At 42.0% G+C, this 17,843-nt stretch overlaps 1 protein-coding gene across 4 annotated transcripts in view; it reads right to left on the bottom strand.

Moving 5' to 3' along the window:
* Nucleotides 1-11,861: 11,861 nt before the first annotated feature.
* Nucleotides 11,862-17,843, bottom strand: part of exoc6 (exocyst complex component 6) — a 104,653-nt gene continuing 98,671 nt past the window's right edge. For all 4 annotated transcript variants that reach the window (XM_075458141.1, XM_075458143.1, XM_075458142.1 and 1 more), the window contains one exon: nucleotides 11,862-17,383. In XM_075458141.1, coding sequence (XP_075314256.1) covers nucleotides 17,257-17,383 — 127 coding nt within the window. In that variant the 3' untranslated portion in view covers nucleotides 11,862-17,256. The remainder of the gene's footprint in view (nucleotides 17,384-17,843) is intronic.

Below are 17,843 nucleotides of genomic sequence, written 5' to 3'. Positions count from 1 at the left end.
TGATAACTGAAGGCTCTGCCTCCCAAACTGGCAGCTGGTTCCACAGAGAGGGGCCTGATAACTGAAGGCTCTGCCTCCCAAACTGGCAGCTGGTCACACAGAGAGGGGCCTGATTTAATTCTATATTGGACTCTATTGGATTTTCTCAGAGTGTACACAGACCGACTCACTGCCTTAATCACACCCTTGATCTTGTGCTGACTTATGGCATTGAGAGTGAACAGTTAACAGTGTTCCCTCATAACCCTGTCTTATCTGACCATTTTCTGATAACCTTTGAGTTTACATTACTTGACTATACAGTTTCTGAGAAGAAATTTACGTATAGAAGGTGTCTATCAGAGGATGCTGTAACCAGATTTAAAGAATTAATTCCATCATCCTTTTCTTCACTGCCATGTGCAGATATGACAGAGGACGACTACCTAAACTTTACTCCAGCAGCACTTGACTCTCTTGTTGACAGCACTATAGATTCAATGCGTACAGCACTGGACAATGTTGCCCCTCTGAAAAGGAAGGTAATCAGTCAGAAGAGGCTGGCTCCTTGGTATAATTCACAGCTGCGTGCTTTAAAGCAGACTGCAAGAAAGCTGGAGAGACAGTGGCGTTCCTCTAATTTAGAAGAGTCTCAATTAGTCTGGAAAGATAGTTTAATAACGTATAAGAAAGCCCTTCGTAAAGCTAGAACTGCTTATTATTCATCATTGATAGAAGAGAATAAGAATAATCCCAGGTTTCTCTTCAGCACTGTAGCCAGTCTGACTAAGAGTCCGAGCTCTGCTGAGCCAGTTATTCCTTTAACTCTCAGCAGTGATGATTTCATGAGCTTCTTTATTAATAAAATTGTTTCTATCAGAGAGAAGATTGATGGAGTCCTTCCCACTATTATCAGTGATGTATCATCAAGTACAGCAGCTTTAGAAGTATCTTTAGAACCTGATTTGTTTTTAGACGGCTTCTGCCCAGTTGATCTCTCTGAGCTAACAACAGCAATAGTCTCTTCTAAACCATCAACTTGTGTTTTAGACCCAATCCCAACCAGACTGTTCAAGGAGGTTTTCCCATTAATTGACACTTCCATATTGGATTTGATCAATCTGTCTTTGTTGACAGGATATGTACCTCAGACTTTTAAGGTTGCTGTAATTAAACCTTTATTTAAAAAACCTACTCTTGATTCAGAGGTGTTGGCTCATTATAGACCTATATCCAATCTCCCTTTTATGTCTAAAGTTCTTGACAAAATAGTTGCAGCTCAGCTTTGTGATCATTTCCACAGAAATAATCTGTTTGAAGAGTTTCAGTCAGGATTCAGAGTGCATCATAGCACAGAAACAGCACTGCTGAAAGTTACCAATGATCTCCTCTTAGCCTCTGATAGCGGACTTGTGTCTGTGCTTGTCCTGTTGGATCTCAGTGCTGCATTTGATACTGTCGATCACAGTATCTTATTACACAGACTTGAACATGTTATTGGGATTAAAGGAACTGCATTAGGCTGGTTTAAGTCATATTTATCTGATAGATTTCAGTTTGTTCTTGTAAATGAAGAATCTTCCTCACACACCAGAGTAAGTCATGGAGTTCCCCAGGGTTCTGTGCTTGGACCGATTCTTTTTACTTTATACATGCTTCCATTAGGTAACATTATTAGACAGCATGGCATAAATTTCCATTGCTATGCTGATGATACTCAGCTGTACTTATCTATAAAACCAGATGAACCCAATAGGTTGGTCAGACTACAAGCATGTCTTAAAGACATAAAGACCTGGATGACTCAGAACTGTCTGCTTCTAAATTCAGACAAAACTGAAGTCGTTATCTTTGGACCTGAGCGCTTCAGGGAGAAATTGTCTAGCTATATAGTTACTCTAGATGGTATTTCCTTGGCTTCTAGTTCTACAGTGAGGAACCTTGGAGTTATTTTTGACCAGAACTTATCATTTGACTCGCATATAAAACAGGTTTCTAGGACTGCCTTCTTTCACCTTCGTAATATTGTTAAAATCAGGAACATCTTGTCTCAGAGTGATGCAGAAAAACTAATTCATGCATTTGTTACTTCAAGATTGGACTACTGTAATTCTTTATTATTGGGCTGTCCCACATATTCTCTGAAAAGCCTCCAGCTGATCCAAAATGCTGCAGCCAGAGTTCTGATGAGAACTAACAGGAGAGATCATATTTCTCCAGTTTTAGCTTCTCTTCATTGGCTCCCTGTTAAATTCAGAATAGAATTTAAGATTCTTCTCCTTACATATAAAGCTCTTAATGACCGAGCACCATCATATCTTAAAGATCTCATTGTAAGATATTTTCCTAACAGAGCACTTCGTTCTCAGACTGCAGGTTTACTTGAGGTTCCCAGAGTTTCTAAAAGTAGAATGGGAGGCAGAGCCTTCAGTTATCAGGCCCCTCTCTTGTGGAATAAGCTGCCAGTAAATGTCCGGGAAGCTGACACCCTTTCCACTTTTAAGACCAGGCTTAAACTTTCCTTTTTGATAAAGCTTATAGTTAGGGATGGCTCAGGTGATCCTGAAACATCCCATAGTTAAGCTGCTATAGGCCTAGACTGCTGGGGGGCCTCATCTGTCACACCTTTCCTCACTTTACTCTCTTTATGTATATGTGATATTATTATGGCCATTAACTCGTGTTTCCCTGTTCCAACAGATATCCTTTGAATGGTGTTACAGTGCCGCCGTCGCGGTGGCCCCCTGCCCCCCCCCCCCCCCTTTCTGTCTTCTCAAACCCCAGCTGGTGGAGGCGGATGGCCACCCTTCCTGAGTCTGGTTCTGCCAGAGGTTTCTTCCTGTTAAAAGGGAGTCGTTTCTCTCCACAGTCGCCTCAGGCACGCTCAGGCCGGGAGATTGGACCGAAAAACAAAAAGTTTTCAGTGCAATCTGTTGGTTTTCTTAGCTAGGAAATTGTTTTTGAATTGGCTCTATATGAACGAATTGGATTATTTTATGAATTATGATTATTATTAATTAATTGAATTCCAATTGGCTTGAATTGGACTTACTATCTAAGTGCCTTGAGATGACATTTGTTGTATTTGGCGCTATATAAATAAAAAAAATGAAATGAATTGATAACTGAAGGCTCTGCCTCCCATTCTACTTTTAGAAACTCTGGGAACCTCAAGTAAACCTGCAGTTTGGGAACGAAGTGCTCTGTTAGGAAAATATCTTACAATGAGATCTTTAAGATATGATGGAGCTCGGTCATTAAGAGCTTTATATGTGAGGAGAAGAATCTTAAATTCTGTTCTGAATTTAACAGGGAGCCAATGAAGAGAAGCTAAAACTGGAGAAATATGATCTCTCCTGTTAGTTCTCATCAGAACTCTGGCTGCAGCATTTTGGATCAGCTGAAGGCTTTTCAGAGAATATGTGGGACAGCCCAATAATAAAGAATTACAGTAGTCCAATCTTGAAGTAACAAATGCATGGAGCAGTTTTTCTGCATCACTCTTGATGCAGAAATTGATGACGGGAGTGCACGACTCACAGAGGACTGGTGTTAGCTCGATTCTTTCAATGGCAGCTGAAGAACAAGCCGGAGGAATCTCAAGTTAAATAAAGTGTTTATTGGAAGTCACATGTCAAAGCATATCAGCGCTGGGCTCAGTGGAACAGAGCTCCCGCAGGAAATCCGTCAGACTGAGCCTCCATTTCCGGGTATCTTTTGCATTTATAGCCTCATAGGTTGGACTCACAGTATGATTGGACATGAGTAGGTTCAACATGCTTCGTCATGTTCTCTGGATCAGCCAAACAATGTGTGTGTGTGTGTGTGTGTGTGAATCTGCCCTTGCTTTCCCAGGCTAATTGTTTTGTCTTCCCATTCCTGAATCACTTTAGGTCATCATGGAAAAGTACAGAGACCATTTCATTTATAATGTCTAAGAACAAAGCCAATTTTAACACTGGGACACCCCCGATCTGTCTCCCATCTCCCTCTGAAAGGTTCCAGTGGCCAAAAATCCAAGAGTGGTGAGGACCTGGACCTGTGGTGGAATTGGGTTTGATCGGCGTGTTTCTCTCTGGAGTTGTGGCTCCAGCAAGCTGCATATTTGAGCAGCACAGTGCTTGGCAATCTAATCGCTTCCCTTTGACCTTGTTATATTCAGAGTCAAATTAACCTTCAATTAGTGCATAATTTAAGTCAAACAGAATAATGTCAGCATCATTATGGGGTATAATGTATATATTTATTTCTGTTTGCTTCAAAGTAATTAAATATACAATCCATTAGTCAAGCAAACTTGATTGGAATAACAGTGGACTGTTTTAGGAAACTCCTACGACAGCTCTGGATCACTGTAAATTCTGTTCGTTCCTGAAAGAAAACGGAAAATAAGAAAAGATAGGTGAATGTGCCAATTCTCTGAAATCACTGGTACGCACTAGCCTGGCTGACGCGTCCACATCTCGATGAGATGGTGGTCTGGGAACTAGGTGTGCATTTTCTCGTATTTGAGGCGTGGTTTACGAATGCCTAGAGCCGTTTATTGGGCGCTACGAATGTCTATCAAATGGCGTCTGGTTCTTCCCATGCTGCTTTGCGCGCGATTCATAGCCAATTGTATCACTTATACCAGATGACGTATGTAGAGCGACAGAAATTCGACGAGGAAGAAGAAGATGAAATCTTTCAACGCCAAACGTTGCTCTTTTTTAAAAGTAAACTTGCGTTCTAAGCTACTTAAAACACTTTCTAAGGCTGCATCGAACGGTAACGTTGTGTCCGCTGCCATGTTGGATTAACACTCTACAAGCTTTGGTGTAGCGCATGGACGTCGTCATCATCGCTGACCCCCCCATTCTGTAATTGGTTCCCAAACTCTGGGAAAAATAAGGGCGGTGGTTTCCAGGCTGCCTTTGCAGTGTGAATGAAATCGCGCGCAAAGCAGCATGGGAATTCCCAGGCTAGGTACGCACGACTTAAGAACAAATCTGTGCATACGAACGGTTGTTGCATGAGGCCCAACGTCCTTACTTTCCCACTCAAAAACAAACAAATGAAAATACAATAATATGACCATGACTAGACCGCTGGGATAGGCTCCAGCCCCCCCGCGATCCGACCGACGGATTAAGCGGGTATAGAAAATGGATGGATAGATGACTATGACTATACCTAGGGACACCAAACAGAAGTAATGCATCTTATCGTCCGCTACCTTGACACCTCTCCCCCAGATAAAGACAGCATTGGAGTGTTACCTAAATATGAATGTAACTGATCAGCAATAGGAAACAGCCTTAAATGAGACTAATTCAATCTTCCCTGCAGAGGCACTTCAGTCACCAGCAATGTAAACCTCCAGCAGGGAGAATCCAATACAGAGGGGGTTGAACATGTGTGTGTGTGCAGTCTGTTCAAGTTTGCTCTGACCTGAATGGGGTGAGTTTGAAAGTTGTTGAAATAACAGTAGTTCTAAAGGGGGGGTTACATCCTTTTAGTCATCGCATAAGAAAAGAAGGATGAAGAGGAGACAAGAAGAACTAAAACACAAATCTAAACATCCTCACTCCCTGAGTGAGCACATTCAAAATGAAATACAAAAAACAGCTCAAACACAACAATATCTGATGCTAACACTGAGATTAAGAGACTCAGACTGCAGGTTAATTGAGGTTCCCAGAGTTTCTAAAAGCAGTTTGGGAGGCAGAGCCTTCAGTTATCAGGCCCCTCTCTGTGGAACCAGCTGCCAGTTTGGGAGGCAGAGCCTTCAGTTATCAGGCCCCTCTCTGTGGAACCAGCTGCCAGTTTGGGAGGCAGAGCCTTCAGTTATCAGGCCCCTCTCTGTGGAACCAGCTGCCAGTTTGGGAGGCAGAGCCTTCAGTTATCAGGCCCCTCTCTGTGGAACCAGCTGCCAGTTTGGGAGGCAGAGCCTTCAGTTATCAGGCCCCTCTCTGTGGAAGCAGCTGCCAGTTTGGCTTCAGGAAGCAGACACCCTCTCTACCTTTAAAGCTGACATATTAAGCCCTTTTTTTAAACAAATTGACCCAATTTTCTGAGCTCTTATTAAGATGTCTGAGACAGGCTTTGCTTTAAATAGTTATTGGTTTAAGCATTAAGCACAGAAGCCCTTCTCTCAGCCCTTATTTTAACACATCCCTGTGAACAGTGTCTTTAGAGGAGCAACCCCCCCCCCCACACACACACATACATTTCTGTTTATGAATGCATACAGTATAAATGGTTAAGGAACTATGTTGATGTCACAACTTGCTTGCACAATGATCAATGTGTTGAGCATGATCCTGTTTTTAATGTCTCTTTTGTGACCAGGTGTGACCACTGTGTGAAAAGGGCCTCTGACTACAGACAGTTCATAGGAAATGACACCGATGTGACGACCAATTAGCTGAAATTGACAAGCAATGCACATTCTTGTTTTTTTTTACCTGTTTTACTGATAAATGCTTTATTCAATTATTAGAATACCCACATGCTGTTTTATTTGAAAGGAAATAATTATTAGGTTATTTGGTATCATGATTAAAAATGTTAATATTTTTTTTGTTTAAACCATACTACTTTGTGTCTTTTTCCTAAAAAACCTGACCCAGAAAAGAAAGACGAAATCCAGGATATGAGCTAAGCTGAATCACCTTGGATCTATGGTTATGGCCCACTTCTGGCACATGTGTGGACAGCATGTATGAGATTAGGGTCCCAGATACAGGAAATGAAAGACATGTTTCCAACCGGCTCAGCAATAACTTGATGGGCAGAGCGTTCTGCACTGACACTGCATGCAACTCTGCGTTTAAAGATGGGGTCCTTGTTGCTCAGACTGAAGGCTCGTGTATACTTAACTTCGCAGCAGTGTGTCGCAGTGAGCTTGTCGCAGACACGACGCAGTTATTTTTGATTTATGCCTACTTTTGAAGCGCTGTCTTCGCTATGTTAATCCCACGCCACAACGCAAGAGGGACAATCACGAACAAGCTAGGATTGTGGGTGTTCCGGTTACGGAGGTCATTCAACAACAATGGCGACTGGACGAATGCGCACTTTGATTGAGATGCAGCTGATCGATCTAGAAATAGAAGAAATATTGCTACTACTGGAGCTGGCAGAGAGGCGAAAGAATCAGCACGGTTAGCGTCACCATTAGCCGGTTAGCAAACCGGAAATACGCATAGTGTAGAGCGGAGTTGACCAATCAGAGGCCTCCTTTCTCTCCCCCCTGCGACGATGTCTGCGACACTGTCTGCGGTGAGTTACAATTTTGAGGAGGTGCACCAGAGTGTCTGCGTAGGGGGCGGGGGCATGTCCAAAAACTGGCCTATTTTGGAGGCCTCATAACTCAGCCATACAGCATCACAGAGACATCATTCAAAGTTTATATGTGACAGGAAGCACTGAACTTTAACTGAACTACAGCCTCTGTCTCTGGGCGGGCAGTAGCTTGGCACCCATCAAAATGTCTTCTAGACATTTTCTAGTTAATAAGTATTCTCTCCATCTCCCTAAATTAAAAATGTTGACTTAAGAGGCTGACATTAGCTCTGAGGATACTGAAAGCTCAGTTAAACCCCTTTACACTTGCATTAAAGGCCGGGAAATTGATGAGTGGTGAAATGGTGCATGGGTGTTACTGTTCTTTCATAGAATTAGTTTGAAAATGCTTTTTACCCTGACACAACAGAAGAAGACCCACCTTTTCAATAGATTAGCTTATACAGTCTTCTCAGGTCTTGTATAAAACAAGATGTGGTTTCTAATCAGTAGAATATGTCAGACGATTATTCTGTACAGGATTTCACATAGAAGGCAGTTGAGATGATGTTAAAAACCTGTGTACTGTACTTGTTTCCTTATAGAATTATTTTCAACAATCTAGAAGGTAATTGATAAAGAACGGGAATGATAAGCTGCATCAATAGAGGCATTGATAGCAGTGAATTCTTACTACCTCCAGTCCTACTAGTGTAGCTGTCAATTCATGTTTATTTACCATTCTGCTCATTTCAGCAGTCCATGCAGTAACTCTTAAAAGTAAAAGAAAAGGTTCAACTTTCATTGATCTCTCAGATTTTTGGCCAGGTTGTCATATGCCTGGTTATTGGTTGGCATGTACATTTACAGTTAACCAGTCAAACAGTTAACTTAGCTACTACTTTTAGAGCAGTCTTCGCTGCTGGATGGCCAGATATTTCAAATTGTAGTATAGTCTTTGCAGAAGATCACGGTTTCATTTATTCATCATTATTTTTATTTTCAACAGTAGACACTTCTACTTCCACAATAAGTCTTTTTGACTTGTCAAGCTGATAAATGTGTTCTGAGCTCTGTGAAAAGTATTGGCCTGTCCAAGCAGAGCATGTGTATTAGAGCAACAAATTTGTCTTGATTTTCCAAATGTTGATGGAGTTCACATTTGCAGACAATGGTCAGCAACAAACAGAGTTCACAGCAACCCTCTGAAGTAAACAAACACCACCTCTGTGCATATGTGAGAGTGTGTGAGTTGGCTTGGCGACTGCTGTCCAGTGATAATAGAGCTCTGCAAAGGTCTCTCGCCTCATTACATCTACGGCGACAGGGATCCTCGCATTCAAACAGTGACCCAGGGCAAAGTTCACTTTCTGTTTCCCTGTTAGCATGCGTTTGGCTCTGAGGGTCACATACCCACCCAAAGGAGGTGACGCTTTTGTCTTTGTGTAAGTGTGTGTGAGCGGCTGGGCACAAAGATGTGGAAACCCGCTTTGCAACTTTTTCTCATTCAGTGCTAACAGGTCAGCCCACTGAAAATAGAAACTAAACAAATCTACATGAAACTTTCTTACTGACATCTAACTGGGCTTTTGTTTGTGCTCGTTTGCCCAAATCAGGCTGCACGGTGGTGTGGTGCTCAGGGTTCCAGGATGGAAAACCCGGCTGCGTTCTCTCCGGGTACTCCAGCTTCCTGCTTCCGTCCAAAAACTTGCATGTTAGCTTAATTGGTGACTCGAAAATGAACCTAGGAGTGATGGTGAGTGTGGGTGGTTGTTGGCCCTGTTGGCCCTGTGATGGACTGGCAGGTGCACCCCGCCTCTCATCCAATGACAGCTGGGATAGGATCCAGCCCCCCGTGACCCTGAACTGGAATAAGCAGGTATAGACAATGGATGGATGTATGTTTGCCCTAATCTGTTTTAGTACTCTGCATCCACGCCACTGTCCACGGTCGCTTTTAATCTGAACAACCAAAGCATGTGATGTGTGCCAGATAACTGTCGAAGTTTTTGAAAAGTGTTCAAACCGAATGGGCCATTTTAAACATGAACAGACAAATGATTTAAATTGGATCACTTTTGGAAAATGTTCAGGAGTACAGGGTCTGCAAATAAAGCCGTGTCCTCTTTTGTTGTTAAAATTGTTAGTAAGTAATTAATAAAGTGACCTCATACCAACACATGCACTGAACTGAAAGTACTAGAAATGAAAGTCGAGACAAGAAAAAATAAACTAAGATGATTCTTCTCTGGCCTCGTTGTTTTTAAAGGAAACATTTTCTAAGAAACTTTGACATGCAGTAGGCAATAGAGAGTGTAATAAGAGATCACAAAATACTTAAAGAATACTCTGGGCTCCATGCCAAATATGATGGTAATCTAGACAGTTGTGCACATGCCCACATGTGATTTAAAATACAAGAGACTGATCTAGATTAACGGACTAACAGATTGAGCTGTTCAGCACCACACACTATGCTTAACAATAAGGTAGTGTTACTGTAAAATGACTTTCATTTCAGCAGACACAATAAAACAGCATACAGAGGAAATACATTTCTCAGCCAGGGCTCATCTCTGAGAACAATAGGTAAGGCAAAACTAGGATTGTACGCCCCAGGCTAGAAAATCTACATTTGTTTTTCTATTTTATAAAAGTGAGTCAGATGTAAGTCTGAATCTTCTTCATTTATAGATTTGAAATTTCCACATGCAGAAAAGAGAGAGATCTTGATCTCTTATTTGTTTGAACAACTTTGCCTCTTAGAAATGAGATTTATACACGACTAATCTCCAACATTATGCTGTATGTCACGCAGAAGGGAGTGTTTTCTTTAAACATCAGGAGATGTTCATTAAAATGTGGTTTTTGTTAGTGGCAAACACTGATAGCATTAGTGACTCTTGTTGATGTTCAAACTAACTAGAATAATGTTACTCTGCCCTAAGTTACGTCCTGTTGGAGCAATAATTGCTCCTGAAGCACGAACCATTTCAAAGGCATCAATTTGCTCTCAACTCAAAGTGAAAAAGGATTGATAAACACTGTTGACCATGTTGGAGCCAGGTAAGCATTTGCACTGATATACTTGGTTCCTAAAACAGAAAAGACTGTGCTACAAACTGCTGGAAATGTTGTAAGCAGTTTATCAAATTAGAAAAACAAACCAAAAAACCCACCACCCAATGATTTAGAGGGACGTATTTCTTTCAGATCTTTGGTCAGGAAACTTATCATGTAAATCAGTAGTAAAGTGTCCCTAACAGCAGGCTCAGAGTGGCACTTTGGCAAATGTCCGATTGTTTTGGGCCAGCCTGAACAGTTGGCTGAAAGGCCAGAAGAAATGGGACAAAAAGTGTTAACAAGTGGCTGTGGCTCACTGAGTCCTACAGGTTTGGGGCAGGAAGTGCTGTCATCACCTGTCCCCATCCCTTTGAGTGGAAACGGAACCCTAACCCTAATGTTAGGGGTCAGCAGGAAATAATCAATCAAGGCAGAGAGTAGTAAGAAAATAGCCTACAAATGGATACAACCTTCAAAAAGAGGAAAAAATCTTTTAGTACTGCAAAACCTTCTAAGTTAACAAATGTATTCAAGCCTATCTCCAAAGTTAGCTGGTGGAGCAGGTTTGAGTACACCCAGAGGTGTGTTGTCAGGAGTGTTAGTCCCTGGTGGGGACTTCTCAGGGCAGAATAAGAGCAATTCAAGACCTTGATGAAGCAACACCAAAGTCAGCTGAGCGGAGCCTGATGATGCCATCCCAACAGGGGGGGGGGGACACACACACACACCTGTGGGGAGGAAATTCAAGGTTGGGTCAGCAGTGTGACCTTGGCTACAGCCCAGGGCAAGGCCTCAACATGCCTACTCATAGCAGCACAAGCGGGCTCTTGGGCTCTGACTGTGGGCCGTGCAGTCAGAGCCCAGTCAGAACCAAATGGCAGTGCCGAGATTCCAGCCTTCCTGGAGGTTCTGGGTGGCGTCACCTGCAGACTCCATTTCAATGCCTGTGTGGTCATTGATGCAGTGACCTGGAGGGGAGAAGGGGTCCTGGGTTTCTCTCCTGAATCTGTTGCCCCCGCAACTTGACCTTGGATAAGCGGAAGAAAACAGACGGATGGATGGATGAAGTGTATTCAGCTACAGGCTTCAGTGCAGGGCTGCAGATGGGACTGTGTGTGTGTAGCTGCCCTGTTACTGTCCATGCCTTTCAAAGATGATCCCCATGATACTGTGGTATGCCCACCAAGACATGCGCAGACACACACACGCACGATCATATACACACACACACACACGCACACGCACACGCACACGCACGCACGCACACGCACACCCACGCACGCACACACACACCCTCCTCTTTCTGTTGATGGGGAGAAGTGTGCAGTGTTAAACTCTTAACTTTTCATGATGCTCCCATCTGGGTACATTTAGTAAGGAGTGTAAAGCTCCATGCTTTATGTTTAAAAGTAAAGCGTGGAGCTTTACTGTTGAATGTACTTAAGCAGTCTGTTACACAAACACATTTGGCTTTAATCATTGCACTTGGTTTTTCACCTTAGCCATGCTTAAAACCTTCTTTACAATGTGTTTGAGTTTGCATCAGTCCACCTGTAGCCGCTGCATGGAAGTAAAACCACTGAAAACTAAAATTGTATTATAAGGAGAATGTAACAGCACTGGAGTAGTGAGGCGTCACAGTTGTTAAAATAATAAAGTTACTGCAGAAAAAATGTATATTAATGTAGGAGGTCATTTTGTATTGCAATGAATTGCAGTTTTTTTAGCTTGCCTTTATTTGTTCAGACTGTATTCATTTCTGTTTGAGGTTTTTATTTGAAAATTTAGGGCAAAATAGCTTTTAGAATCTGTAAGGTGAGGGACCTGTGCACAACTCCAAACCTTGTAGACTGAGCTTACTCCAGTGAGATGGAGGTATGTTCTATTCTTTCACTCAAACTGAATTAGATAAAATGTTATAATTGTCAGACCTATATTGAAATAGTTCATACTTCAATCTTATTCAGGTTTTATGCAATTGCACAGAGTGACATTTTTATGTTTAAACCATGAAATCAATAGGGAAAGAAGATACCAACATGAACCACTGAGCTCTTCAAATTATATTCAGCTGAATCCACCAGTAAAGCTACAAACAGCAATCCAGTCTCTGTGCAGATCGCAGTGTCCACCTCCAGTTCCATTAGTAGCAGACAACCTGCCAAAATATTTTCTTTACAAAATATGCAGTATATACAGTGGCACTTACAAGAAATGATGGAAAAACAGGAAAATCATAAATCTGAAAGAAAACAATAAAAGAAAACAACACCAACACACACACAAATTTCCGTGCAAAATATCTGCTGAATATCTGACCCAAAATCCAATGAACAGAATGGACAGTGTTAATAGAAAAGGTTTGCCATCAGAGGTCATGTGCAGGTTGGTTGTGTTAACCTGCATCTGAGGTTGTAGAAGCTGTTCATTATTGCTTTGCTCTCCACCTGGTATTAACGTGACCTGAGTGAATGGGGAAATCTAATCCACAGGCCTGGGACTGGACTCGTGTTGATTCTGCCCAAACTTTTGCAAACGACTGCATTTGAATATGCAATGCAGGAAATAACTGCCAGACTGTGATGACATGCAAGCTTAAGAACGCATGACAGTCAAAAGCATCAGTACTCCACATTGTACTTGGCAATGTTTGAATAGCTCCAAGTGTTCATATAACTTATAATATGCCATTTACTTGTATCTGCAAGCAGCCAAATATGTATGCTAGTAGAAGACTACATGTGCGAGTCATGTACTCCCAGACTTACCGCAGCTCTGGACATGCTGTCTCTGTCTGTCTTCTTTAGATTTTCCACTGAGCTTTTTCCTGTGAAAACTTTTCTGTACTGATTTGGATGCTGTGCCACTTCTGCTTGTAACTCATTTTGTTACGATGCATAACCGTGGTAACAGTAAAGTTGTTTGCACGTACGAGCAGCTAACTGAGCTTTCCAAAGCCCCAATAATGCCTGGAAAAAGAGCCCAAATCAAAGGTAAGTCGAAGAGGAGACGTCTAAGATACAGAGCAGGAACAAAATGTAGAAAAAGGTAAAAGAGGGTTAAACCATTTCTTGCCTTTGTCAAGTGTGACATCACTGGCAGGTAAAATGGACAAGCTTGGAGCCCTGATGAGGGCACTGAATGGAATATACTGAACCTGAACACCTCTTCATCTGAAATCTTTAACATGCTCTGTTTGGCTCAGATAAAAAAAAGAGTTTATTGGATCAACTTCCATAAAAAAAAAAAAAATTTCCACAAGAGCCAAAGGTCTCAACTCTTGAATTCAAGTGCTTGATTGCTGTTTCATTTTTCTTAGATTGGACATGCCATTGACAAGCCTCCCCGATGGTTCGACCACAGATTCAGTTGTTTTCTGGAAGCCTAAAAAGCAGCCAAACAGCAACAGTGCAGAAAAGCTTTTAGATCAGCCCAACTGCCAGCTATCATTGTAGCGTACCGTCGACCCCTCAACACCGCAAACAGCTATTAAGCAGAAAATGAAGGTGTCACCGCCTCCTGGCATCTTGGTACCATGCGAAAATAAAATGAACATTTACGCAGAAGAGTGCAAACATCACAAGAGCTTTTTTTGTTGTTGCGCCATATTGGGTTAAAAAAAAAAAAAAGATGTGCTTGTTAAGCTGCCACGGTTCCTTCTCAATAGTTCAGACAAAACGAAGCCGACTCAGCGCCACATCAGTGTGTGCTTACACACAGCAAGGTGTCGCTGGTTCTTACCCTTCCACACACACCCATTCTGCTGTTTCTTGGTCCACTGGCAGCTCAGAGGTGTATGAGCCACACCTCAGCCTCCCTCCCCACACTGCCTCTGTGCTTACCCACCAGCTGGGATGTGCCACACATCAGCCAGAAACAGGCCGTGTCAGAAGGCTTTCTGAGTCCAAGCTTTTCAGGATTTCAGTAAATACTGGCAAGAAATTCTTAATGTCAAAATAGAGCTTGGACCCTTAATGTCATAAATGTAATGTTAAATTGCATAAAGTTTTCTAAGGTTCCTGTACTCATGTTACTGCATGCATGAACTTATTCTTTCTCCACAGTCGCACATTTTTCCTCTTTCAACTAGGAACTGTACAGCTTTCCACTTGGCTGAAGTTTTATCAGAAAACAGCTCCAGGGGTCCGACTGATCCAGTCCCATGCAGATTACAGAAGCATTAACAATCAACATTGACACAGAGTGCATGTTAATACCAGGTTTGGGCTTTCTCTGACTGTGGTGAATTTATCTTGTGTTTAAATCACATGCAAACTCCTGACTACAGCTGCTTCATGCAGTGCTCACTTTGACCCTAAAACTCTCATCAGGCCGGTTGAACCTGCTGGTTCAAATGCTGCAGTGACCTGAACATGATCTGCATGAGTTCATGTGTTATTTGGTAAACAGCCTTGTATTATGTAGTCCAAACTCTGGATGCACACAAGGCGGATCAAATAAATAAGATAAAACATAAGCTTACAGATTTTCAGCCTAATTATTGATTAGGAGATTCCAGCTACAATCTGGGTGTCAAAACTCAGGGTGGGCTAGGGGGCTGGCTTGAATGTATAAGGTGATTTGTTCAAAAATGACAAAGAGCAAGAAAAGCCACTAAAGGAGTTCAACAAAACATGACTTTTTTACGAACATCAGCCTTTCAAGGTGTCATCATCCATAGATCTATTCTTCAATTCATGCGTGACCTCAGCATGGATCTGCTTTTTCACATCCTTACGTAATGACTGAAGTATTGGGGCAGTGAGCTCATTAGGTGTCTGTCAACCATCGCTGGCTTCATTTCCCGATGGCTGACAAACAAACCAGATTAACCAACTGACACTGGTTGGTCGTGTTTCCAGTGAACTCTGGGTTATGGTATTTTATTAACTGGCAATCTGGAAACTTTATCGAATGTATTATCACATCAGATAGTGTCACAGGTACTCAGCTGAGGATATATCTCAACTATTTAAGCAGGTGTTCAAATTTCCTGAAGATACACGTAGGATGAGTCTTTGGTTTTATTGGGAGGTTGTTGTAATATGTAACCACAGGTTGTAGTATCAGCGCCAAAATAACCAATTAGTGTTAAAAAAAACCATCAAAGCAAAAGGTACAAGTGAAACTGTTAAGGGCAGTTTCATTACCATTTGTATCTGATGACAGAACATGCCACATCTCCTGAATTCAGCATTATGCAGGAAGAGTGGTATTGAATAAATGGGAAGGTGCAGCATGGTGCTGCTTTCTTTTGAAGGGAATAGACCATTTGCATTTCTCAAAGAATGCAAAGTTAAACTGATGGAGTTGGGACTGGACCCAGAGCACATTGCTCCCGTTACATGGAAGTCCATTTGAATACCAGATACAACCAAACAGTAGAATCACCACTGTTGGAGGATGTTCATTCAGCTGATTCATTTTGTGAAAAAAAAAAGGAATAAAATGAAGAAATGACACAAAACGATTTCATTCGACTGCTCAACATGCTGCGGAAATGAAATCAAATTGCTTTGATTTCTGTGTGAAGTGAAAAGGGAACTACTGACAGAGCTTAATGAGCTGAGAGACGGGTAACATGGCCACTGCAACAACACAGCTGTCAGGGGAAAGGGTTCCTAAAGATGATTGGAAAAGTGTGCACGCAGGTGTGCACGCAGGTGCAGTGATGCTGTGGTCATTTTCCAGCATGATAATACTTCTGGCCACAGAGCGAAAAGTGTTCAAACCTTTCAGCTCAATGACCAGGCAAGCAAACAGCACTAACTGTATTATTGCCAATAATTACAAAAATATCCTTTAAAATGTTGTGTATTGTACAAAGGCACATTGTTCATTTGTTAAATAAAATAGTTTTGCGTCATCCTCCAACAGTGATTCCACAATCATTTTTTAGACTGCGGTGAAATGAATTGTTTGGTTCCATTTAAGTCATAAAACTGCTTTTCACACGAGGAGTTGAATTCTGGATTTAAATTTCCCTTTAACATGTCAAACGCCTTCATTTCAGGTGCTGCCATCCTATGCTTTACACAAACAAAGGTGAGCGGCACCCTCAAATATAAAACTCAAAGTCTCAAGTTCGCAGAACGATAAGAATTCTTATTACAGAGCTTCTTCGTGTACCGTCCACGCAGTTTTGGTTCATGATCCGATCTTTTGAGCGTGTGTAAATGTAATGTTGCCATTCTTTATGAGGGACTACATTGGAGGCACTGACTAACTGATACATGATTAGAGAAATATAAGCCAAAAAGTTATCACTGGGCAGTCAAAGCTTGATCAAATCTCCACCATGTCCATCTGACATGGTTAGAAACAGACTTCATTCGGATTATTATTTTTCAGGATGAAATTCAAGAAAACGAGCTGTGGAAGCATCAGGAGTGTTTGTGGAAGGCTCATCCCATTGGGTTCTGGCTTTGACCTTTGACCTTATTGTCCCAATACTTCAGCCTTTCATTTCATGTACAGTTCCAGTCACAATCATTGCACTCTCACAAATGTACAAAACAGAATTAGTCTTATCATAACCACTAACAAACATGTTACTGTACAGTTCTGGAGAGACTCCTGGAAATTGTTTAGCGTGTTCGAGTCCTTTACAACAAGTATTCAGGCAGGTGTGATTATAAAGAGAAGGGGGGACTTCCCGTGTCTGTGTGTGTTTCCTGGGAGTCACCTCCCTGTTGTAATGCTGCGCCTTCATGTGAATAATAAGTGTGCAGGTGAGCCGTCTACCAGCTGTCCCTTTTGTATGCTTGAGAGAATTTCATGTCCGCTTCCTCTGGACATGACTGCCATGGTGTGTAATGTAGCCAATTTACATCTGTCAAAATATCCTCCAAAAGTGTTTTGGCAGTTGGATGTGTGCATGTGACTGCATGCATGTTTCATTCATAATATCTTGCTGTACGCACACACCCCGTCCGTCCATGTGTGTGTTTAGGAGGACATGCCATTGACCAGGCTCCTCAGCTGTTTGACAACAGTCTCTATCAGTTTCTGTTTGTCTCTGTCGTTCTTCCTGAACTGAGAGAAGATGTTGTTCTTCTTGCTGGTGTCTTTCATCCTGGACACACAAAGACAGAGACAGAGAATCAGTCAGAGTGCTCCCTCCATCTGGGCAGCGATTAGTGTGGGTGAACATTCAATCTTATATATATGGGTGGATAATGATTACAATGCCAACGGAATTGTACTCTGAAGTTGCTATGGACTTTGACTGGCTCAGCTCTGTGGTAACACCTTCCTTTAGACTTTTTTCTCCAAAACACACCAATGGTCAGATAACCAATATATTTATGAGACAACAACAGCAAGCAGAGCACACTGACTGCATAATGGCAAGTTAAAGCAACACAGACAGTCTGAACAGTGTTTGTGCTAAGCTAACAGTGAGACAGATTCTGTCTAACACAGATGTGGAACATGTGTACAGTAGGATTCTGTGTGGAGAAAATCTGTGAGAATGCTGCACCTACCCCCTGTAGACTCTAAGCAACAGCAGTTAGCAGCAGCAGAAAAACAGC

This window comes from Odontesthes bonariensis, chromosome 23 (genome assembly GCF_027942865.1).
Source record: "Odontesthes bonariensis isolate fOdoBon6 chromosome 23, fOdoBon6.hap1, whole genome shotgun sequence".
NCBI classification, from domain to species: domain Eukaryota; kingdom Metazoa; phylum Chordata; class Actinopteri; order Atheriniformes; family Atherinopsidae; genus Odontesthes; species Odontesthes bonariensis.
Note: the sequence above shows the minus strand (reverse complement) of the source record. Positions and strands in the feature narration are given on the sequence as shown.